General features: G+C 42.4%; 1 protein-coding gene across 1 annotated transcript in view; it reads right to left on the bottom strand.

Annotated features, from left to right (window-relative positions):
- The window catches only part of TTC39C (tetratricopeptide repeat domain 39C), a 106,626-nt gene extending 81,527 nt beyond the window's left edge, over window positions 1-25,099 (bottom strand). Inside the window, exon 1 of the mRNA XM_081263605.1 lies at window positions 24,522-25,099. Within this exon, the coding sequence (XP_081119731.1) occupies window positions 24,522-24,679 (158 nt within the window). The 5' untranslated portion in view covers window positions 24,680-25,099. The remainder of the gene's footprint in view (window positions 1-24,521) is intronic.
- Window positions 25,100-26,470: the final 1,371 nt, after the last annotated feature.

The following is a 26,470-nucleotide window of genomic DNA, read 5'->3' as shown; positions in this document are numbered from 1 at the left end:
AGAGTTGGTGGGCTCACTTTGAAGCACTGATCATTTAAACTCATGCCATTAGGAGTCTAAGAAGTCATAAATTATGAAGTGACATGTAAATCTGATTTTCAAAAACAAATACTTCTACTGCTCTCTCTCTCTCTAGTAACTCAACAGTCCCTTGGAAGTCACATTTGTTTTTCTGAAACTCAATCCATTTCATTTCACTACCATATTTAATGAGAAGTTTCACCAACATCAGTTTCATTTTAAATTACTATTGTGTAATGAGTCCTATACTCTATATCTCCTCTTTGGGGAGTTACACTAAATGTAATCAGCAATTCAGAATATAGCCCTGAAACATATAATGCTACCATTTCAAACTGAGTCTACAATGTCTTTGTTTTACATATGTTTATGCACACACGCATGCACATGTGCTTGCGTGCACACACACACACACACACACACACACACACACACACACACAAAGTTCACTTAACAAATCTCCACTCACTTAAACCTCCAGATTAACCAATTTTAGGAGGAAAAAAATAGATGCCCTTCACTTACTGAAGCTAGTGGGCTTTTCTCCAGTGCTTACTAGTCAGGTCATATGCACCCTCAGAGTTACCTGGTCGTTATTCTCAAATGCATTTGTGCCCATTGCCCTAATGATTGTAATTACATAATTCACTGTTTATTGTGTAAATGGACGAAATAAGAGGACCAAAAATGCATTATGTATGTGAAAAAATAATTGAATACTTTGAAAAGGGCAGATGACTTCAGAAGTTGCTTTCGGATTACTAAGAGCAAGACAACTGGAAAAGACTTGTCAAATAAAGGACTGTCAGACCAGACTGCTCTGCAAATGACATGAACCTTTTGCTTCAGTTCAAGGGCCCTCAATGCTGAAATCACAGGAATGCATGACAGGTATATTTCGTGCAAAAAAAAAATTAATCTGAAAATCCATCAGCAAACTACAAAGGAAAGGTCTTGGTTCTGTATCAAAAGCTAGAACAAAATGTTCACTGGATTTTATTTCATTTGTATAATCCCCTGCTTTAATTGACTTTGTAAATAATCACTAGTATCCCCAGCCATGGTGGCTAAACGGTCTCCAGTCTATGCGACTAGTCCTTTTTCAACATTCAATACTGCATACATTTTTTTTCCCAATGGAGGTCAAATACTTGATGTAATATTTCATCATGGATGATAAGCACATAAAGAAATTGCTATATTATTTAAACCTTCAAGTTTACTCTTATTCCTGTATTTCTTCTCTAAGTGGCAACACTGCCTATCTAGTGGCTGAGAACATCCTTAGTTTCTCCATCTTCCTCCACCGCAATCCCAAATCAAATCAGAACCAATCCGGAGTCTTGTTGAGTCTACAACCTTTCCTCTGTGTCTCCCCTGCCCTCACCAGCCCCCACCTGGGTTATGCTGATTGCTCTCTTGTTTTCTTGCCTCTAGACTCTGTGCACACCACCCCAGAATCAGCTTTCTAAAACATTTCTAAAAACGTTTAGAATTAGCTTTCTAAACCCACAAATGTTTAGTCTTATCCCACTTCATGAACATGCATCATCAACCTCCATCATTTCTTTTAATGCATATGTCTATAGCAGCCACACAACAGCATGATCCTAAATATAACACTCGCCCAGTCGGAGCTGCTGGCTCTGCCCCATGTTGCTAGGCCTTAGCCCCAAGGCACCTCTTCTGAGACCCCTCAATTTCCACCAACTGGGCTCAAATCCTGGCTCTGCTAAGTGAGTGACCTCAATCCTTCTGAACCTCAGTTTCTCATCTGTAAAATAGGGGAGAAATTTATAGTATCCATCTCATAGGTTCATAGGGAAGAGTAAATGAGACCGCTCAGCCCAGAGGTCCTCCATACATATCAGGCATCCCTATTGCTATGCAGTGAATTGTGTCCCCTTCAAAGCCATATGCTGAAGACCTAGCCCCCAATATGACTGTAGCTGAAGATAGGGCTTTTAGTAGTCTACTAAAGGTAAAAGAGGTCATAAGGATGGGCTCATAATCTGAGAAGACTGGTGGCCTTATGAAATAGAAATCTGTCTCGTACTCTCCCGCATCTGCAACCCTGTGGTCAGAGAAAAGGCCATGTGGGGACATGGTGAGAAGATGGCCATCTCTTCAAGCCAAGAAGAGGGCTCTGGCCAGATCCCAACCATGCTGGCCCCTGATCTCAGACTTCCAGCCTCCAAGACAGTGAGAAAATAAATCCCCGTTGTTAAAGCCACCAAGTCTTTGGTATTTTGTTGTGGCAGGCCAAGCTAACACCCGTTTTATCACTACTATACTCAGGATGTGACTCCACTTAAATTATATGCCACACGGCTCTTCCTCCACAAACTAGGATTTCTTTGGGGGCAGAGAATGGGTTTTATTCACCTTTGCTTCCTCTCGGGATCTGCCATGGTGAATTTGACAGTCAATAAATGTCTACTTTATAAGTGAAAATTATGAAAACTCAATTTTAAGCAAACATCACTCTCCATAGAACCAGGTTTTGAGTTATAAGTGATAAATGTTGCCAGGCACAGGGGCACATGCCTGTAATCTGAAGACTGGGACAGGAGGATCGCAAGTTTGAAGCCAGCCAGGGCAAACTAGCAGGACCTTCAGGAACTTAGAGAGACCCTGTCTCAAGAGAAAATAAGAACAGCTGGGGTGTGGCTCAGTGGTAGAGGGCTTCTGGGTTCAATTCCCAGTACCAGAGAAATAGGGGGAGAGAGAGAGAGAGACGGAGACAGAGAGAGATGTTGTCACTAGACACACTTTTTTTTTTCCTTTTGTGTTTCTGGGGATGAAACCTTGGGCCTTACATATACTAGTCAAGTGCTCTACCACTGATATACACCCCCAGACCTAGATATGCGTTTGACTATTCAGGGAACATGAATACAAGTGTTATGATTTAGACATGAGGTGTCTCCCAAGAGCTTATGTGTGAGACAATGCAAGAAGGTTCAGAGGTGAGATGATTAGATTTGGATTAACTGGGTGTTAGGTGGAAGCAGGGAGGGTGTGGCTGGAGGAGGAAGGTCACTGGGGGCATGCCCTTGGGGTTTATATTTTGTACCTGGCAACTAGAACTCTCTGCTTTGTTGCTATGTCCTGAGCAGCTTTCCTCCACTGTCCCTTCTACCATGATGTTCTGCCTTACCTAAGGTCCAGAGCCATGGAGCTGGCCATCTGTCCCTTCTACCATGATGTTCTGCCTCACCTAAGGTCCAGAGCCATGGAGTTGGCCATCTATGAACTGAGATCTCTGAAACTATAAGCCAAAATAAACTTTTACTCCTCTATGTTGTTCTTGCCAGTCTTTTGGTCACAGCATCATAAAAGCTGACAAAAACCAGCAAGAACCAATTTTTTGTTGTAATTTTACTGACCCCAGGGTGAAGTCCCACAAGCAGGGAAGTCTCTGAAAAACTATGCAGCCTGAAGAATGAAAAGAACTGAAATGTCTTTTCCCTTGATCTGATCCCGAGTAGATCTGCCTCCCACAGCTCCATGCCAACATAAAACGCCACATCCCTGTAATGACCTCATTGAAGCCCTGAGTTCAACTACACTGGTCAACTACACTTTACTATCATGTATCCTTTGTAATGAACTCTGCACTTCACAGGGGATCACATCTAGTGTCCAAGTGATTAACTGATAATACTAAGGTGTTACAATAACCAGCTAACGATCCACAGAGTGTCTGTACAAGCCTTAAAACTGCTGAGATACCAATTTGTCGTCTGACTTAGTTCTCCTGGTGAGACAGTCTAGGTGAGACCCTGGGCAAGTTTCCTATCACAAAGGATGCACACATTTGGAAATCGAGCCACGTGTAACACATATGGTGGGACCTACTACATGGCAAACACCAGGTTAAGTTCAGGGGACACCAAAGGAGCAAAACAGACACCGTCCCCAATATCCAGGAGCATAGTCTAGTGGGGGAATATTATGTGAGGGAATACAGGTAGAGTTTGAGTCAACTTTTTCGCTGCTGTGGCTAAAGGATCTGACCAGAACAACTTAGGGGAGGAAACCTTTATTTAAAGAAAATTTGGTTTTTTTTAAAAATTTTTTGTTGTATTTGGACACAAAACCTTTATTTTCTTTATTTATTTTTATGTGGTGCTGAGGTTCGAATCCAGGGACTCACACAAGCTAGGCAAGCGCTCTACCACTGAGCCACAACCCCAGCCCTTTATTTAAGGCTCATGGTTTCAGAGGTCTTAGTCCACAGAAGGCGGGCTCCATTTCTCAGGGTTCCAGGTGAGGCTGAGCATTATGCCAGGAAAGTGAGGTGGAGGGAAGAGGTTCACATCTTGGTGACCAGGAGGCAGAGAGGGAGAGACTCCACTAGCCAGATAGGAATACATACCCCAAGCCACGCCCCCATTCCCACCCCCTCAGCCACACCCTACCACTTCAATTACCTCTCAGTTAATCCCCATCAGGGGATTAATTCACTGATTGGGTTACGATTCTTATAACACAATCTTTTCTCCTCTGAGCCTTCCTGCATTGTCTTACATTGTGAGCTTTTGAGGGACACTTCACATCCAAGCCATAACAACTTCACATGGGTGAGGGTTGCATTCTAAAAAGAATCATGCAATCCAAGAACATGAAAATTAATCTAATAAGTAGAACAATCATAACTGTTCTGTTTTTTTTTAAAAAATCTTTTGTCGAAACACTAAACCCACATCATACACAATAGTGAAGACTGAAAGCTTTTCTCCTAAGATCAGGAACAAGATGGATGCCCCCTGTTACCACAGCTATTCAATATAGTACTGGAAATACAAGCCAGAGCAAGGTGAGAAAAATAAAGAAAAGGCATCCAGTTTGGAAAGGAAAAAAAAAATAAAAATCTCTCTACTCACAGATGACATGATCTTTTATGCAGAAAACCCCTAAAAATTCCACAATAAAATTATTAGAACTAATTAAATATTGTTAGCAAAGTTGCAAGATACAAAAATCAACCCATTAAAATTAGTTATTTCTATACACTAACAATGAACAACCCAAAAAGGAAATGAAGAAAACAACCTTATTTACAAGCATCAACAAGAATGCTAGAAATAAACTTAGCCAAGGGAAAAAAAAAATACTTGTATATTGAAAACTACAAAACCCTGCTAAAAGAACGTAAAGAAGATGCCAGTAAACAGGAAGATGTTCTATGTTGATGGATTGGAAGACTTAATATTGTTAAGATGTCCATTACTACCCAAAGTGATCTACAGATTCAACATAATCCCTGTCAAAATGCAAATGATGTCTTTTTGCAGAAATAGAAAAATCTTAAAATTCACGTGGAATTTCAAGGGACCCCACGTGGTCAAAATAACCTGAAAATGGACAAAGTTGAAGGTCTCAGATTTCCTGATTTCAAAGCTTACTATTGTTATGGTTTAGATACAAGGTATCCTCGAAAAGCTCATGTGTGAGACAATGCAGTAAAGTTCAGAGGTGAAACATTCATTCGATTCACTTGAATGAATTATCTGGGTGATAACTGCAGGCAGGTAGGCTGTGGGTAGAGGAGGTGGGCCATTGGGGGTGTGTTTTTGGAATTTATATTCTCTCCACGGTGAGGGTGAGAAACTGATGTGACTCCATTTTTGAGAAACCAGCCTCTACCTCAGAGCAAAGCCTGTCCAAAGGGAGGGGGCATGACCCTTGTCCTTGGAAAAATGCACAGAGTTCCTAGGCACATAGCCACCCTGCTGAGTTATTTGTCTGTAAGTAATAGGACAGATCTGTGGCGTCAGGTGTCCCTGACTCAGTTACCCTAGTTCCTGGAAAGACCAAAGAATGTTTGGGGCCTAATGCCTGACCATGACCCATAGCAAGTCCCTAGCAACCACCAATCAGCGTGTGACAGGGAAAATACCTGGAATGTCAGGTGACCCTCCCAGTAGTCTCCGTGATTAATAACCTGTTAGGAAACCCTACAGTTTAGCACATACACCCTTGCAACCCCTCCCAGCCCCACCTCTTGAACTAACCCATCACCCCTACCCAAGTTTCTGCCAGTGAATGTGCTGATCAATGTTAAGAGTTGTTGTTTGATTTTCCCACGGTATGGAATGATTTGCTGTGTGATGCTGTGACGCATAGAGCATCCCCCCAAGACTATAAAATCTCACAGAACAGAGGACCAGGACTCACTCCTCGGGACCACTGTGTGGGAAAAGGTTGTGAGTCCAGGCTTGAGCTTGCAATAAAGACTCTTGTGTGATTGCATCGGATTCGGCTCCTGGAGGTCTACTGGGGTCCCAGGAATCCGGCATAACAAGGGGAGCTCTGTCTGCTTCCTAGTGTCCTTTCCTGAACCATTTTTTCTCCACGGTGCCCTTCTGCCCTGAGGTCCTGCCCCAGTAGGAGAGAGCAACAGAGTCAGCCATCTGTGAACTGAGACCTCTGAAACTGTGTGCCAAATAAACGTTTTCCTCCCCTAAATTGTTCTTGTCGAGTCTTTTTGTCACAGAGATTTATTTTAAAAAAAAGAAAAAAGAAAAGAAAAGAAAAGAAGCTGGCTAAAACACTGTAAAGCTACAACAATAAAATAGTGTTGTACCAGCATTAAGACAGACATATACAATGTCTGTCTAAATAGGATAGAAAGCCCAGAAAGAAACTTACATATATGGTCAAGTGATTTTCAACAAGGGTACTAAAACCACTCAATGGTGAAAGGATGGTCTTTTCAACCATTTCAACCAATGGTATGGAAAAAACTAGACATCCATATTTTTTTAAATGGAGTTGGACTCTTATTTCACATGACAGACAAAAATGAACTTAATTTGAATCAAAGACCTAAACATGAGAGTTAAAATTATCAAACTACAAAACATATGGAAAAAGCTTCACGATACTGACTTTGGCACTGATTTCTTAGATGTGAAACCAAAAGTACAGGCAAAAGAAAAAGAATAAAAATAAATACACTAGAATCCATCAAAATTAAAATCTCTTTTGCATCAAAAGACACTTTCAATGGAAAAGGCAACCCACAGAATACGGGAAAATGTTTGCAAGTCATACATGTGATAAGGAGTAAATAAACACCATATATAAAGAACACCTATCATCCAACAACAACAAAAACAATTTGATTAAAAAATGGGCAAAGGACTTTAACAGACGTTTCTCCAAATAACATATACAAATGATCAAGCACATGAATAGATATTCAACGTAAAGTCATTAGGCAAATGCAAATTGGATATCATCTCACACCTATCAGGATGGCTATTATCCAAAAACAAAACCCAAACAAACAAACAAACAAACAAAAAACCAAACAACTATTGGCAAGGATGTAGAGAAACTGGAACCTTGTATAAGCTGATGGGCCTATAAAATAATACAACCACTATGGAAAACTATATAGTGGTTCCTCGAAAAATTAAAAACAGAATCACCATGTGATCTAACAATCCTATTCTGGGACATATACCTAGAAAAATTGAAAGCAGAAGCTCAAACCAGTATTTGTACACCACTGTACACAGAAGCATCATTTGTAGTCATCAAAAGATAGAAGCAACCAAGCTGCCCTTTGGTGGATGAATGGTAAGCAAATCCATGAAATACTATTCAACCTTAGAAAGAAAGGAAATTCGAACACATGTTCCATCGCATCATGGATGATTCTTGAGGACATTCTGCTAAGTAAAACAAGCCTGTCACAAAAGAACAAATATTGTATGATTTCACCTATATATGGTATATATTATAGTCAGGTACATCAGGACAGAAGAAGAATTCTGGTTGGCGAGGCAAGGGGAAGAGAAAATGAGGAGTGTTTAATGGGTGAAAGTTTCCATTTGAGAAGATGAATAAAGTTCTGGATGGATGTGACAGTAGACCAGCAACATGAATGGACTTCATGCCAATGAATTGGCATTAAAAATTTTTTTAAATGTGAATTAAAAAACATAAATGGTAAACTTTACCTGATATTCATCATGCCATAATTTTAAAATTAATTTTAAAAACATTGAAGTCTGCCTGTCTTACTACTGGTTATAAACATATAGGGGAAAAGAAAAAAATAGTGAAACTGATATCTATCTAGACTTTAACTCAAAATATTACAAATTTGGAGCAAAAAAAAAAAGCCTTTTTATTTTTTGGTCAAAAACTGATCAAGAGTGGTCTAACAGGGCTTCCCGCCCCTGTGTCACACACCTTAGGTCTCAGAGTGAGCATCTTTGCCATACTTTAAATCATGATACCCCTTAGGAAGTTTGGATCTGCTTCCACGTTTAGCCATTGTACTTTCATGTTGTAAAATATCTGAGAGTTTCTTCAACGTGAGATTTTTTTTGTTGCCAGCCTCCATCCCTTTCTCTGGGACCTGGGGCATCTTCATCTTGTTCCTTACAACCCACTTTCCCCCCAGCTATTTATCCAGAGTTCCTCCAACAGTGGCCATGCCAATAGCTCAGTACCTCCAGGTCAGCTAACCCTTCCATTGATATTTGATTCAAATTTCTCTTCCAATGTTATTTCTTTCTATCTTAATTTGCTGTTCTTTCACCTGTATTGGCCAATACCCTCTTCTAATAATCCATTTTTGAAAAATGTCCTTGGGTCTCTCCCTCGGAGACCAGGAAGCAGCCCAACTGAACACTTGACTGGGAACTTGATGAAAGAGCAATGACCAATCACAGGCAGACTCTGAAAGAAGTGAGTGACTGGTCACTGATCATGATGTGCACATCTGTAAAGTTATTTGTGGCCGGAAGAGCCGGCAGCTTGTGTATAAAAGGCAGCTGAAATCTGAACCGTGTTACTGGAGGACTGGTGTTATTCAAATAAAACCCTGGAAACCAAAATCTGGGCAAATCAGAATCAAGCAAAGCCAGCACTGTGGAACCCCAGAGCCCAGGAACTCAGTGCTCAGTGTGTAGCAAAGAAACCAGACTGGAGATGGTCTCTTCAGAGAGGAAGGCGGAGTTGAGGCTCAAGGTTTAGTAGGCACTGAATCAGCTTAGTGGAGGCTGAAGGGAAGTATCCGTTTCTAGCCTCTTCCAGACCCTGGAAACTGCCCTCATTCCAGGGCTATGAGTACTATCCTTCCATTCTTCAAGGCCAATGCCTTCAAATCTCTCTGTTCATTTTCCACATTGCCCTCTTTGTGAAGGTGCGCTCTCCCTTACCTCCCTCTTATGAGGATGCACATGATTACATTTAGGATCCATCCGGATAATACAGAAAAATCTCGCCACCTCAAGATCCTTCATTTAATCACATCTGCATGGTTCCTTTTTTTTCCCTCCCCTATATTGAGTACGACTTAGAGGTTTCGGGGCTCAGGATGTGGATGTGTTTTCGAGGGCCCTTTTTCAGGCTACTACAGAGACCATGAGGGAATTTTTAGGGAGAAGCATGTACTTAGACTCATATACTCAGAAAAGATCCCTCTGGCAGAGGTGAAGGAGGGGCAGAGAGCCCAAGAGGAAGCCAGCTTGGCCAAAGCAACTGTTTGAACGAGAGGTGAGGGACCCCTGGGCTAGGCAGTAATGGTGAAGATGAAGAGGATGGACCAGGAGGGCCTTCTAGACTCGTGGTGTGCATGACCAGGTTCCAAGGGGTGCCATACACTGAGTTGTGGGCACTGAAAGGAGACCAGGCACACACAGGATATCAGGGCTGTAACAACTGACCTGTGATAGTGCTCGATCCACATACTATTCAGAATAATGAGGTTCTTTTGGAGGCAGCAGGAGAAACAGCATATACTCTAGGGCTGGGGGCAGATCTTCTATATAGATTTCTTTTTTCATTTTATTTTTTAACTTGTTCTAATTAGTTATACATGACAGTAGAATGCATTTTGACACCTTGTACACAAATGGAGCATACCTTCACCTTCCTTTGGCTGTACATGGTGCAGAGTCACTGGTAGTATAATCGTACATGAATATCGGGTAATAATGTCCATCTTATTCCATCTCCTCCCCATCCTCACACCCCCTCCCCTCTCCCTACTCCCCTCTCTTCAATCCAAAGTTCCTTCATTCTTCCCCAATCGCCTTCCTCCATTATGGATTAGCATCCACTTATCAGAAAAAAAATTCGGCCTTTGGTTTTTTAGATTTGGCTTATTTCACTTGGGTTTGGTCAGGTGTGAAGTTGTAATAAGAGAACTTATTCTTTTTATTTGTTATTGATGGACCTTTATTTATTTATTTATTTGTTTATAAGTGGTGCGGGGAGTCCAACCCAGTGCCTCATGCTAGGCAAGCTCTCTACCACTGAGCCACAACCCCAGCCCAGAGAACTTATTCTTGGGGCCTGCATTAGTCAAGGTTCTCCAGAAAAACTCTCCCCCACATATATCTATATATGTATGTATACATGTGTATGCATGTGCCCATACTTATATATACCCACACATACATGGACACTCGTATACATACATACCCACATACAGAAACACAATATAAACATATATTCATTCATATATTGACAATTTTATATGCATATAAAATTATATATATAATTATGAGAGAGGATTTATTAGATTGGCTCACATGATCAGAGGCTGTCTGCAGGCTGGCGAACTAGGGTAACTGGTAATGCTCAGGTCAAGAAGCCAAAAGCCTCAGAATGAGAGGGAGGCTGATGATGCAGCCCCAGTTCCTAGACCAAAAGTCCAAAAGCCCCCTAGAGAGCCTCTGCTACAAGGCCATACTCATAGACTAAAGAACACAGAGTCTGACATGCATGGGTGACAGCAGCAGCAAAAGAGCCCCTGAGAAGGATAGAATGCAAATGAGAACCAGTTTCCCCTTCTTCCACTTGGGCCCCCGGCCTCTTGGATGGTACCACTCACTTCAGGGCAGGTCTTCCCCACTGAGCTTGCTGACCCACTAGGCAATCTTCTCTAAAAACACCCTTGCAGGCACATCCAGAAGCATGCCTGAACAATTCTCCAGGCATCCCTCAATCCAGTCAAGTTGGAAAAAAATTAACAGGGCTGTTGAAAGAACTGGGATTAAGGATGAGATGTACATGACATGATGACTTAGTATCAAGCAGCATTTATCACTTGCTTTGTCCTCATTCACTGTCCTTTCTCTGTGCAATAATTCAAGAAAAGATCAAAAGACTATTATACAATCATAAGACTCTACTACTTCCAACTTTACTCAGATCCCTCTCTAGCTTTGCTTATTCATATTCACGTATTGCAAAATTCCTGATGGTAATTTAGAATTAATGATGTATTCTGAAAATAGTTCAACTAATTGAAAGATTTTCTAATGCATCCTTCAACAAGGGCTATTTATAAAAAGGAACAAAATTGACCACGATATTTTCATTATTCTCTCATCTTTAAGATATAAAGTACCCTTTATTATAGGTGGCAATGCTCTATAAATTGCATGAATAGTTTAAGAATTAAATACTTTCACCTATTTATATAAGCAATCAAAATACCAATTTATCTTAAATAATCATTTAGCTCTTTGGGAGATTTCTCTATTTTTGAGTTGAAAGGCATTTCAAAGTGAAGCTAGACACTTATTATGTATAATAAAACTTTACTATTAGTGACCAACTCTTCATTTCATAGGTACGTCATTCACAAAGGCATCCAGGTTTTTCCTTTATTAGCAGAGCATAGGTCAGGAAATTTGCATCTGGGCTTACCTTATTATGCATAGGCTTCTTTAACTATAAGCTTTTAGACTTTAACAGCTCCTTGATGAATTTTTATTGTTTTACAACTGGGCATTTTTCTATTCAGAGAAAAGTAATTTCAAGTTAGCTTCGACTACTGTCTCTCAAAAGTCCACTGCAGATCCAAGCTGTCCCATGAGATTACAGAAAAGCAGTCATTTTTGCATTGTCAGTTTCTCCAGAAGGAGGATCTCTAAGAAGCCCACCATTAGAGCCCCCAACATTTGCCTCCACTACTTTAGACAGCCATGCCCTCATTCCACACCCCTTCTCTTTTACCCCTGTTGTTATTTCAATAGGAGTAATTTTTAGCTCAATTTGTAATTTTGCAATGAGTATCTCATCAATCATCAATACAGAAATAACCAAAAAGACATTTGGATCCACATGGTTGACAGCTGAAGCAAATGTCATTTCAGAGTAAACAAAACTCTTTTCTGAGATTGACAAGAACCTGGCCAGAATATGGAGGAAAGTCAGAAACCTAATTACTCCAATAACTACAGACCTAGAAGCCATCCTGGGCTACCTGGAGTCAAATCAGATGAGGATGCAACTGGTGAATTCAATGTGCTTTTTTAGACTTTAATAAAGAAGAGGTGAGGGCTGGGGATGTAGCTCAGTGGCAGAGTGCTTGCCTAGCATGCAGAGGCCTTGGGTTCAATTCCCAGTGCCACAAAAATAAAATAAAGCGAGGAACATGAATGGCAAGATGCAAGGGTTTCAAGTTCTTTCTTATTCCAGAGATCCGTTGACAATACATAACTTGAGATTTTGCAATTCACTGCTCAAAATGAGGGAGGAAGAAAACACTCAAAGCTTTGACAGTGACTCATCCTATTGGAAGCAATTCTAAAGAGGACATGCAGCGTGGATTTTAGCTTAATCCAATTGCTTCTTATTGAATCTCTTGTCATTTAGCAAACTCAACTTGAATTTGGAGGTGAAATGTCATTTTCCCTCCTTATTTTTCTGTCCTGAAGAACTGTGCAAAAAAAAAAAAAAACCTTTGTCATAGAGAAAAAAATGACACCAACATGTACAAATCTGCTTTGCTTTGATGGTTATTTTATGGATGAATAATTTACATGAAGTAGAATGCAAAGGTCAGCTGCTGCAGAGATGAGGCAAGATAGTGCAACCGCAAAGCAAAGGACACTGTCTGTACAATAAGAAGGCCGAGGTAGACCAGCAGCAAGTAACGCTCAACCACAGGCACTCAGAGTGAGAAGCTCATGCTCAGATTTACCTAGAAAAGTCCCACCCAACAAAGAATATTATAGTGCAATCCAGCTTGTGAGAACAGGTTGAGCGAACATGAACTACGGGATACACTTGATGTCATGCTTGAGGGTGGGACCTGGGCAAGCTCTATATGCCAAGGTGTCCTGTGTCTTTTTTTCTTTTAACCCCTTACTAGTTGCTTCAAATTATAAGCAGAATGGAAGACTGTCATGAAGCAGTCTGCCCTATTTCCTTGCATTTTGGAAGAATCACTTTCCTGGTCCCTTTGGCTACATAACGTTAGGGCAACTGTGCCCAGGTTCCTGGGGGATTTGGCCCGTTTATTTTAATCTTTAAAATACCATTTTTAATTTGTGTAATCTTTGTTGCTACCAAGTGGAAGAAGTGAGCAAGCCCTCCTGGGAAGGATACGGACCAGTCTGTACCCTGAAGTCCAAAGTTAGGGAAGATTGTGCTGGCAGAGCCAGGGCAGAGAATCCAGGTCTCTGAAATAAAGTCACCTTGAGGCTGGAGACAGAGGCCCCATAATCTAGTTCTGTATTAAGTCTGAAGAAGGGAAGGGACCTCAGTGGCTCTCCATCCACAGGGCAAGGGACAGAAGGATCAACGCTGACATCCCTTCCTAGAGCTGTTTGAGACCTAGAAGTAGCATGTGTGTGATGGGCAAAAGCTTGTGTGTCAGGGCAGTGACCCACAGGGCCCAACACTGGGGCTCTGCATCCTCAGGGAAACCTACACAGCCCTGACACCAGTGATCACAGACACAATGAAGGAGAGATCCTCCAACATGCTTCTTTAGCCATGGCAGCCTCTTGGGCAGCCTCTCCCCTTACTGCTGCCTGTCAGCAGGAAGACCCCACCTCATGCTATTCCAGGCAGCCTGGGAATTCAGCTGCAGAGAACTAACCTTGTCCTAACCTTGTAGCCCCAAGCTCAGTGCCCCTCAAAGGTGGCATTTTAGAAATCTTTAGGGCCATTTGAGGGTGATACAATGTAGTAGAATACGCCAAAGATACAAACCATCCTGCAATGCATGAGATCTAGTATGATGTCCCACATGCTGTATGACTTTTGAACATCTCTTGGAAATTTGTGGGGATAAAAACCTGTTTACAATTATTTCTAGGACCTCTTTCCATTTACACAAAAATGCAAAATACTCTCGTATCTCAGTATCCAAGGAAGATTGGTTCCAGGATTCCTATGGTTCTGATGCTCAAGATTCTTAGGTAAAATGGTGTGATACCTGCCTATATAGCATACACACATCTTCTCTATAATTTAAATCATCTCTGGATTACATATAATACCTAATATAATGCCTACACATACTTCATTTGTGTGGATTCAGCATAGGACTCAACACACAGCACATTTAAATTTTATGTTTTGGAACTTTCTAGAAGTTTTTTCCCCCAAAATTTTCAATCCTTCATCAATTGAATCTTTCAATGCAAAACTTGTGGATACGGAGGGGAAACCATATTCCTTGACTGTTTCAATGCATACTTCATCAAGATTTGTTCATGATTTTGGAGAACCATGTCCCCAACTGCAACACTGCTTCTGGCTTTTGAGTAGCCAACACCCCAGAGCTCAACTGGTCTGCACATGCCAGTATTTAATAGGGGTACTGAAAGTTCCTTTTAACATACTAAGAGTCAAATAAAATACTAGATACCACCAAATGTCATTATTCAATTTATATCATTTTTGCCTCCCAATATACTTAAGAATTTGTAGCATACTGAAATTAATGTCACGGAAATTACATATTGAAGTTATTTATTTTGGGGTTTGTTCTTATTTTTCAACAAGATTCTGGGACTGTCTTTAGGGGTTAACCCCTGCCCTGTAAATTTTTTTTTTTCAATTTATCCTCTAATCTCGAACACCTGTTAAAAGCAATGGCCTCTAAAGTTCTAGGTTTGTGGAGGAATTTCAAGATGTGAAATATTTTCTGTGATACTTTGTCAGAGGCATTCTATGTCTTAACATAGGAACTTTAATGATTGTGATACCACCCTGACAAAGGTGGCCTGGCTTACTGTAAAAATATCATGCTTCTCACGTCTGTCACTTAAATAGTCAGTATCTTGCCTTGGTCAGTTATAATCCTTCAATTATGATTACCCTATTTCTCTTATATAAGATAAATGTGTATATAAGAGAAATAGGGTAATCACAACTTCCTTTGTGTTAAAGTGTACTGCCTCTCTCATATTTCTACCTTTCTGCAAAGTTTCTCATCTTTTTATTTCTCTTAAATCCAAATGCATTCCTGATACACAGGAGCAAGCACTTAACTACTTCATTTTATCTTCTGATAAAGGTATACTGAATACTTACCTTTAGAAAGATATGTAATTTTATATTTAAGAAATTTTTTGTAGTTGCAGATGGAAAGAATGCCTTTATTTTATTTGTTTATTTTTATGTGAAGCTGAGGATCAAACCCAGTGCCTTACACATGCTCGGCAAGCGCTTTGCCTCTGAGCTATAACCCCAACCCTATGAATTTCTTTTGTACTTCCCTTTTATAATACTATTCAGACATTCTATTGATTTTAAGATATTGAACATGTGGGTAGGTAATTTCATCCACTAATTTATTTTCAGATCATAAAGAGGGAATTACCAAGTGTTTGTCATCAAAAAAGGGGTATTAGACCTGATAGGGTCAAGAATCCCTGCTCAGGAAAGTATTAATTCCCAGTTACCAAAGCTTCTGGAGTCTGGGAATTATATTTTGGATAGTAACTCCAGAGCTTGTTACAGCACCATGCAGGGGTAGCCTCAAAGCCTTGGAGATGGCTAAGTAAAAAAAAATGAAAGCCCACCAGTTAGACTGCCCTCCTTGTCACCAGGCATAACACTGAGCAGAGGACAGACAGATCACTTGGAGCGCTATGATCCCCCGAGTTACATCTAGCTGGGCCAGGCACAGCTGACACCCATGGCCACTTAAAAAGCAGATCAGTTTCATGGAGACTGAGCCTCATTAGGGACTCAGCCTTCCCCATGATGGCACCTGTCCAGGCTCAGGTGTGCTCAGCAGCACCTTTGTGCTCCACTGCCCCCTACTCAGCATGGGGCAGCTTGGGACACAACAGGGAAAGAGATTGATGGGGCCAGGTGGGAGTTCTACTGCTTTATAAGAAAAGAGCATCAATTTTAGGGCCTCTCTGGTGCACCCCAAATTGGGTAAGAAGACATGCCCATGAGCATATGAGGAATACAAGACCTTCAGAGATCCTAAAGGCACTGTCTTTGGGCTGCACTTCCTGACTGGCAAATAAGAGAGCTGCTCTGCTCTGAATACATCCTGGACCCCAGAAAATTCCAGTAAGCTCAGGAAGGCCAGGAACACTGCAGAGAAAGTCCAGGTATTATCTGTCTTCCCAGCCCTCTTCTCAACAGGAGACTGGAAACGGCATCAGTGTAACACAAGTCCTGGCTAAAGGTAAGGACGGGATGCTGGGGAAGCACAGTGGAATCCCACAGTCTTTCCATGGAAATCTGAGCTACATCTTGAAGGACAAGACTCAACTGGATGGATGTTGCAAATTATTTTTGCACAATTAGAGTAGAAGCCGCAGGAGAACAGCAGGAGTGAGGCCAGGAATCAGACAGGGACAGGCGACCGGCTATCTCTTAGCAGGCTGGGATGCTGAGTTTATCATACAGAAGACTGGAAGCCACATGGGTCTAAACTTTGAGATGACCCTCTCCTGAAGACAGAGCCCCTTGGTAGCTTGAAGAAGACTCTCTGGTGTCACAGCATGGTTGGCGTATTTCTGGGAGAATGCACCCAAAATGGCTTCAATGGCATACATGTGAAAGTTACAGAAAGGAAGTCACATGCAATGGTCACACAGAGACACTGGAGCTGGGAGGCCTCGTTTCCACCCCAAAGCTCCTACTTCCTGCTGACCTTAGACAGGCTGCTTCATGTCACTCACCCCCTCCACACACACACACACACACACACACACACACACACACACCCTGCTCTCCACTCAAGAGAGATATCAAGACCCCCACCCACCCACCAAGCTGGGGGAAGTTTCCTTGGGGAGTAAAAACATGCCAGGAGGCGTGGGGGGAGGGGGATGGCCAGGCACCTAGTAAGCACCACCTAGTCAATGGTATGATGTTTATTTTGATGCATATGAGGGAACAAGTCACCTCAACTAGTGTGATTTTATAGATATTACAACTTGAGACAGGACCCACTGTAGAGGTAAATAAATGTAAAAAAAAAAAAAAAAAAAGACATTAAATAAGCAGCACCTCCTGGAACAGAAGAAGATGGATTCTCACCTGTATCCTGAATGTGGCAGCCATTCCCTCCTATCATGAATACCAGTTCCAACAGAGATGTACTTCCTGACTCTCTACAGCCTTTTCTGAAATAACTGATTTCCTCCAGGCAGCAGCAACTACCTGTTGTATACGTGTAGGTATTTTTTACATTCCAGAATTCTTATACAAGAAGGAAGAGAAGTAGAAAACAACTTAGCAAGGGAAAAGGCTCAGATGGCTAACTGCCAACCATTTTTACATAAGAAGAAAAGCCCCATCTCAGTCTCTAAATTGGTGTCAAGAAGCCACGACTTGCTCTTCTTACACAGCAATTTTATGAATAACTTTACACAAAGATATGTATTCACAGTCACTTGTATGGCAGTTGGAATGCGTTTTCCCCATAGATTAATACACAAAAGCCTATTCAGTCTCAAATTGGACCCGTGTTACAGAATGTGCAGCACAGTCACTGATTAAGTGTGCTGGGAACAAGAGTTAAATGCCGAAAGAGGCACAGGAGTCTCCTCTGCTCTGTGGCGGATATATTCCAAGACCTCAGTGGATGCTTGAACTGTACATGGCCATGAACTCCATAGATACTATATTTCTTTTCCCAGTACAAACATACTTCTGATAAATTTTAATTTATAAGTTAGGCACAGTAAGAGATTAACAATAACTGATAATAAAAATAGGACAATGATGACAACACATTGTAATAACTAATTTAAAATTTATTAATTATTTCTAGAATTTTCCATTTAATATTTGCAGACCATGCTTGACTACAGGTTAACTGCAACCACACCAAGCAAAACCATGGATACAGGGGAACTATTGCACAGGACAGAGACCAGTTCCTCCCTGCCCTGCCACAACCCCTTTTAGAGGGCAGAGGCCAGTGCTGGGCAGAGTTTTGAATAATTCATCTGGGCTACTCCGCCTAGACTTCCTGTGCTTCTTTTATGCACTCTTCTCCTTGAGTTCTTCTTAGCATTAGCCTTTTCAAAGTCTCATTGCTGTTGCTGGGTAAGTAGGAGGGTTACCCTGGCAAAGGAGACTGGATGAGAAAATGATATTTTAAAAGCTAAAACAGCATGTGTGAAAGGTAAAGACTCCTAAAATATCATGATGTGTTTGCACATCCACAAGTGATTTTGTGTAACTAGGTCAGAAAGGGTCCCATGATCCAATATGACTGCTCTCCTTGTTTGTTTGTTTGTTTTCTTATTCTCATCAAAACTTCATTTCACTCAATACAGTTTCTTTCAACTAGCTTAGGGAAAGAAGGTGATCTCACTGAACCAGCTGTTAAACACAGCAGAAGTGACTCAGAACTTAAAGATTCTTCAAGGGTTCACATCTTTAACTGTGGGCTTGTACAAATGGCACATGCGCATGCGTGCGCGCACACACGCACACAAACACACACACACACACCACAGTATAAATACTCTTTTTTTTCCCCCTGATAATTTCCTCCAAACCCTCCTGTTATTCTATAGACAGCTATATTTCTTAATTTTTTTTTTAAAGAAGACTCTCTGGTTAAGCTAAATGAATAATAAACATTTAACTGGGACATTTTCAGACTGTGCAAAAGCTGGGGGTGGGAGGAATGAGCTTTTTTACAAATGTACCTTTGAGTTGAGGAGGATGGGAAAAAATCAACAGATGAGTTTCTTGTCTTTCCTACCAGCTCCCTCAAACCATTTCTGCTTTTCATAACTTCTCCTTTTCTTGCATTTCTGCATCTAAAGACTCTCCCACAGACTCCAGCAGCAGAGACATGCTGTTTGTGAGCAGCCAAAGTGTTCAGAAGACACTGGCAGCCCACAAGTGCTTCCTGTCCTCCCAAGTACCTGACATGGCTTTGGGCAAAGAAGAGGCTGGGGAGGTCCATGGCCCAGTGTCTCTTACTCACACTTTTGAGTTTTTCCAGGAAGTATCATGGTTTGTACTGGGCTCAACAACTTGCATAAGGCCAGAGGATCAATACTTCAGCCTCTGTAGGCCACAGAGTCATAACTATTTATTTCCACAGTTGTGGTATACAATCAGGCATAGACAATACATAACCAAATGAGTATAGCTGTGTCCCAGTAAAACTTTATTGACAAAAATAGGCAATTGGCCCAATTTGGCATATAGGCCACAGTCTACCCACACCCAGGGTTATACCTTTAGAGTGATACTGGCTCCACAGTCAACATGCTCACAAAATAAGGCCACACATTGTACAGCTTTGCCCTGTATGCCATAAACTGCTAAGGCAATTTAGGATTTATACACTTACGCACACGATACTTCCTATGAATTTTTCTTGCTTTTAATTTTTAATAATATTTTTACCATTTTATAGTTAACTGGAAAAGATAAACCACAATTCATAACACTGTTCTATATCAAATCCTTATTTATTCATACATATTTATCACCAGTGAACATTTCATAATAACCATTATATGCTTCTTTTTTTCTTTTTTCCAGCACTGAAGATTGACCTCAGGATTTCATACGTGCTAAGCACATACTCTAATATGCTTACTTTAGTTGACAATGATTCGATATGACTTTTTAATAATACCCACAGCTAGAAATCAGTAATAGTATTACCAGAGTAAGAACTGCAGAGAAGAAGCCCTTTAAGGTCAGAAAGGATGCCAAAAATAAAAGCAGGAGATGGCATGTGGCTGCAAGGGGAAGGAGGCAGACTCAATGCCTGAAACAAAAACTGCAAAGCTCACTGGGACCGGGGTCCCCAAACATCTCTCATGCCCCAATGTGCTGTACCTCTCTTACATGCAAAGAAACATTTCAAGCTGTAAAGAGAAAAAGATGGTGAGAGTAGGACTCAGAAGCCCCAAGAAGCCAAGAGTTAATTATGGATGAGACCTCCACACGGTGGACAGTGGTCATGGGGAAAGTGAGTTGACTAGACACCAAACAGCCAAGTAACTCTAAGAAACAGCACCGACTCAAGCAGTAGTAAGAAGAAACTAACCCACAAAAAGCACTCAACACAAAACAGTACCCATCGGCCTGCAGTTATTATTATAAGTCCACAGGCACTTTCACATCTCCATGTAGGTTTTCCCCTGTTTCCTTTGCTAGACTTGGGTTAAGCCTCACCATCCCTCACATTCTCTTCCATCCCTCCCAATTCCTCCTCTTTCACTTGACTTGCTTCTATCCCATCATGAAGCTCAAGCATCATTTCCTCTGCAAAAGTTCCTTCTGACTGGGCTAGAAGTTGCTTCTCTCTGGTCCTATAACAGCCTGTGGCTATGTCTCCCAGCCTCCCTACTGTCAATCTTACCTACTGTCAATCTTACATAGGGCACAACACCTAAAAGTCTGGCATCCTCTGGTGCACTTCACCTATGGTCTGTCTTATCATGTGCCTGAGTACGTGACACACAAGCCAAAATCAGTTCAGAGCCTGAGAGAGAGAGAGAGAGAGAGAGAGAGAGAGAGAGAGAGTGTGTGTGCGTGTGTGTGTGTGTGTGTGTGTGTGTTATGTAAGGAGTGCTGGATTAAAGCACTGAGCCCTAATACCAAGATCAGAAGTTTGATTTCAGGCTATCAGTATCATAAACTTACATATTTTCATGGGCTCAAAGTAGAGAAGCCCTGAAGCAACTTGTATCAGTCAACTTTTCATGACTGTAGTGAAATACCTGACACAGGCTACTTATAAAGAAAAGGAAATTTATTTAGCCTAGTGTTCTGGAGATTCAAAGTCCAAAATAAGCTAGGCCCCATTGGTTTGGCCTCTTGTAAGGTCAGCAGATGGCAAGACATCATGGTGGGAGCTTGTATAGGAAGAATCACATCTCAGAATTACACAGAAAATGCACGGGCTGGGCTAGGCATGCTCTTTTGACAAGAACCTTTTCACAAGAACTACCAAGATGTCACATGAGAAATACCTCATGTGCCCAATGACCTAAGAACTGCTCCTTAGGCCCCACATTCTACAGGTTCTATCACCTTCCAATAGTGTCATCCTGGGGACCAAGTCTTTTATAACAGTATGGTCCTTTGGGGGACACAAACCATGTTCACAAAAGCACAGCACAAGCCTGTCCTGATCTCTGGGAAGACATCTCTAAGTGCACAACAGAGGCTCAGGGCCAACATCAGGGCAGCCTGTCGCTCACTACATTATTCCTGTAGTAATAAGAGAACTGGCATAAATTTCAACTAGAACCTTACTGAATGTCTCAAAAGAAGGTCTCTGCAGTGCATATACTTCTAATTCCTATATAAATGATATCTGAATTATACAATTCAGACTTTCCACAAATTCAGAATGGCCTTCATGATAAGCTGTTTCTACAAAGTGACCACTTCTCCTTAGGTCACTATTCTGTAAAATTTTTTATCCCAATAACATGGCAAGAGAAAATGACCTTCTTGATGTAATAAAAATGCAACTGTTACACTAGACACAAAATACTTCTTTGTTAAACTATAACAATAAGACTTCAGGAGGTTTACAAGTAAGGGGAGTGAGCCTGAAGGGGGGTCCCTGTGAAATGGCAATCATGAAAAGAAGATGGAGCTGGTCATTGGGTTATCTATCCCTCTTCCACAGATGAACTGAGCTAGGGGTGTTTCTTGAACACTTATAAGACATCAATGCTAAGCTTCCAGGAGGTCATTCACCATTAAGACAGGAAGCTATCCGATGCATAACAGGGTCTTATATCTTCCGGACATAATGTGTGAAGTGAGCTTTAAATATAAAAGACACTCACACACAAGGCATTTTGTCTTGTACTCAAACTACAGTCACATATAGAAACCCAAGACTAGTGGGGAGGCAACAAGTACAGAGCTAATGAGCAACTGCTGAGTGCTTAGACTGTGCCAGCTTCAACAACTGTGAAGTCAGTACTGTCACTGCTACTCTCATTGTATAGGCAAGGAAGCATATTTTGAGTGACTAAAGTCAGCAGATACAGAAGTGGCAAAACCAGGATTTGAGCCCTGGTTGCTGGATGCCAGTTCCTGAGCAGATCTTTAGGCAACTGTGCTTCCCAAAGCACGAATGAATGAGAAGCGTATTTTGGAGGTGGAAAGAATGCAATGACTTTTCACATCATAAACATCAGATGAAGCAAGGGAAAGCTGACAGGAGAATGCTGTCACAGTCATCTGTCCTCTTCCCTCCTCCCACTCCAAGGAAAGCTTTTGAACATTGCTGGACAATAAGGTCATGGGGCAGACAACAAAATATAATAATCAGACAGAATGGTAAAAATCAAAGAGTCCCTGATTTAGAACCACAATGATTAAGCCCATGCTAACACCGAGTCTCAGGTCCCTTGTTATAAAATTGTCATAAGATATACCTCTTTTGTTGTTCTAAGAACAGTGAGAACAGATAAGGATATGTGGGTAGCACATGTGCTTGGCAGAGAACAGGTATTATTTTTTCTTCTTCTTTATCTTCAATTCCCATTTGGAAATATAAGCATACAACACAGGGTTCCCTGGTTACGCAGGGGACATCTTCCCTGGAAACTCCTCCCTCCCTCACCCACAGAGAAATACCATTCAAGGTGTGTCTCTCTGTTGTTGGCCTGAAAGAGTGTGTTCTGCCCTCTATTGACAGTGTATAAAACCAGATGAGACAAAATTTTCATGCTTTCAATATAACAGCAACTGCACCATGAGGTTTAAGTATGTAAATGTACAGAAAGAAAAAAGACCATGGAAATAACTATTGCAGATTTCAAAGCAAGAATTAAAATATGCAAGTACCTAGACCAGCAACTACAGAGAATAAATGTGACTCTCTAGACTTTCTCCATTCCTCTCCCATACAATGCAAACTGGTAGTCAGAAAAGTCATATGAAACATTCAGATCTTTTTTTCCCATGAAATACATTTTCAGAGGGCTAAAAACAGAGATATTGTGGGACAAGTAAATCTTTTAAATCCTCCGTCAACAGCCTTTGATGAAACTATGGCTTGACACCAGACTTGTAGGTTTCACAAATAAAATGTTCTGAGAAAAGCTTAGGTGTGTTCATTTTCAGACCAAAAATGAGGGTGGGGGGTGAGCAGCTGACTTAAAAGTAAAATACCTTTAACAAAAAGTTCTAAGGTATATGTTTTGGCATTAAGAATGTGGCAGCTTCCCAAGCTTGATGGTCTCAAACTTTAGGTGTTCCCCGTCGCCTCATTTTCTTACACACTGTGGCTCTCCATCACAACACATTATGGTCCTCTCATTTCAACAAACCATGAGGTCTAAAAAAGTGAGAAGCATATGGCCCTAAAACATGTTCCAGAAAGTTGCTAATCAACATTCTTATGGCTTGTCAATACTAACAAGACAAATCACAAACTTGCTTCCTAAACAAGAAAATGTAGGCTTTTGGTCCCCAGTAAAAGGAAGGCTTCTCCCACACCCACTAGAAAGCTACCAGGCTTCAGATTTTTCATTTATATATATATTTTTTAAAAATCAACTGAATTCACGTGTTTCCCCTTCTATTCTTAAGCGTTTTTAAAAATCCCTCCAATTTCTTCTTCCTTCCTTTACATTAGAGCAATTCTTCATTAACACGCTCGCTTGAAAGGCATTAGAAACTCATTTCAGGGACTTAGTTTTTGGAAGAGCGGCAGAAAAAGGAGCGGGCAGAGTTGGGTTAAAATTGTTAAATTCCTGCACGGCATGACAACTATGCATGCGTCCTCAAACAATGAAAGTGTCTGGAATGCACGGGGATGCGAAGCAATGCCAGGCGCAACAAACAGGCACTATGCAGCTGCTGTACTTGGTGTCACAAAGGCTGCCCCGCCAGCACGCTAGCCAGAGTCACCCCGCAGCTCCCGGCTTGCAGCTGCCTCAAAAGCATCGGGCCCTAAACCCAGCCCACTCGGGACACGACAACCGCTGGGACAGGAGCAAACACTGGACACACCTCGGAGGGCAAGGCGGGGAGAAAGTGAAGGGAGCCCGCAGGAGAGCGGGGAGACGCGCGGCAGGTCCCGGGGAGGACAACCGAGCGGGGGTGGGGTGAAAAGGGAGGATGTGGCAAAGGCGCAGGAGCGCCAACTGCAGATCAGGCCCCGGGAGGCGACGCGGGGACCGGGAATTAGCGGCAGAGGGAAAGAAGAGAGGGGGAGTCTGGGGACCAGCCGCAGGTCCCAGCGCGTAAGCCCGCCACGAGGTCGCGCGGCCGGTACAAGGGAGCAGGGGCTCTGCGGTCACCTGTATTGTTTGAAAAGCTGGTCCGACTCCCTAAAGCCGTTGTTGAGCAGCATGTTGATGCCGGCCAGGGCCAGCTCCGCGTCCTGCAGGGGCGCCGCCGCGGCGTCCGAGTCTCTGTCGTCCCGCCGCCGCGGCCGCTGCTGCTCCGAGCCAGCCATGGGCGCGCGAGGCCCGGCCCTGGGCCGAGGCGAGGTCCGGAGGCAGCTGCGGCGGGCCCACGCGCGCCTGGAGCCCGGCTCTACCTGCCCGGAGCAGAGCCGAGCGGGCGGCGGGGGAGGGGACAGGAGGGGAGGGACGCGGAGCGAGGGAGGAGCCGCGGCCGGGCTGCGGCGCGCGGGGAACGTGGGCGCCTCACCGCCGCCGCCCGCCGCTGCGGGGTATTACTCAGCAGCCACCCGCCCGCTCTTCCCGCTCCCTCCGAAACAGGCGGCCCGCACGGGTACCGGAGCCAAATCCGTTTCCGGGTGTTTCAAACCCCGATGAGCCGGTCCCCGAGAGGCTGTCGCCTCCGCTTCCTGCAGCCCCCGCGCGCCGGCCGGGGTCTCCACCCCGCGCCCACGCCCAAATCCAGCACGCCCAGGCTGCTCCCACCCACTCAAATGTCCGCAAAATGTCGGGACCTTCGACCCTCCAGTGAAACCACCGGACCCGAGAGTCAGGGGAGATCCAGGGGCTCGGGAAGGACCAGCGGATTTGAGAAGGGACGGGAACTCTGGGCCGCAGCGAGTAGGGCGCGGTTGGAGACCAGGTGGCCTTGGCTTTGGCTGAGTGCCTAAAACCTGGGGTGGCCAGTACCTGCGACCCCTAACTTGACCCCGGGACCGATAGGATCAAAGCAGCCAATACCCGAGGAAGTGGGCGGTGGGGGCGGGACCTCTGGACACCTGGGAGCCCAGCGCTGGAGACTGGGTGGGGGCAGAGCTCTCAGATCAGGGTACCACCTACTGGGACCCCCACCAGCCTTAGAGCAGTGGAGAAACAGAAGTCCCTATACCACCACAGCTAAATATTTAAAAGTTACGGATTAAGTTATTAAGGTGTGTTCTGTTTTCACCCTATTATACTTTCCATACCAGTGGAACAGAAAAGCTGAGGTTTTTATGTGACCAAAAGTCAGCAAAATGTCGGTGACAATTTAATCATCGTTATATTGGTCTCACTGTGCGATAGTTTGATAATGTCTGGATCCTAATATAGGGACAATTCATATACCATTCATATGTTTATTCATGTTTTCTATAAGTTTATGTTTCTCTCCTTTAGCAAGATCACTAAATATACCGTTACTTTATAAAGATTTCATTCTTAATTCCAAATCAGACCACCTTTCCTGAATCATTGTAGTTCTTAGAGTGTAGTTCACTAAGCTCAATTTGGAGAAACACTGCATTAAGCAGAAACTTTGCTTAAGCATTTACAAAGGAGTTGTTTTTAAAAATTAAGGCAATACTCAGGTTTAGAAATAGCCCATACATTTTAAATATCATTCCTATAGTATAATGAGATCAATAAGATAAATGATCACAGAAATGTTGCAACATAACTTAAATTCATTATACACACTGTTTTCACTTAGAGTATTTCTAACCTTCATCTATACAAATGCAAGAGCAATATGTATTGCTACCATTCCTTCACTGTTTTGTTGTTGTTGTTTGTTTTTTGTTTTGTTGTTTTGTTTTTGAGACAGAGTCTCACTATGTTGCCTAAGATGGCTTTGGACTCAAGCAATCCTCCTGCCTCAGCTGCCAGAGTGGCTGGGATCAGAGTGGCCCACACCAGTTCCTCAAGCCCACTGTCCTATGCAACTGTTGCAAAACCATGCTAATTCTTGAGTACATCTGGAACCACAAATTGGAACACCAAAAGAAGCAAGAAAATGAATGCTTCTCCTGGTTGAGAAATAATACTTTGCATTACAGAACTCATTTTGTTTATGCTGAGAAGAG

The sequence above is a fragment of the Spermophilus citellus genome (genome assembly GCF_964194105.1).
Source record: "Spermophilus citellus genome assembly, chromosome: 12".
Lineage (NCBI taxonomy): Eukaryota > Metazoa > Chordata > Mammalia > Rodentia > Sciuridae > Spermophilus > Spermophilus citellus.
The sequence above is the reverse complement of the archived record's forward strand: the minus strand, read 5'-3'. Positions and strand labels throughout refer to the sequence as shown.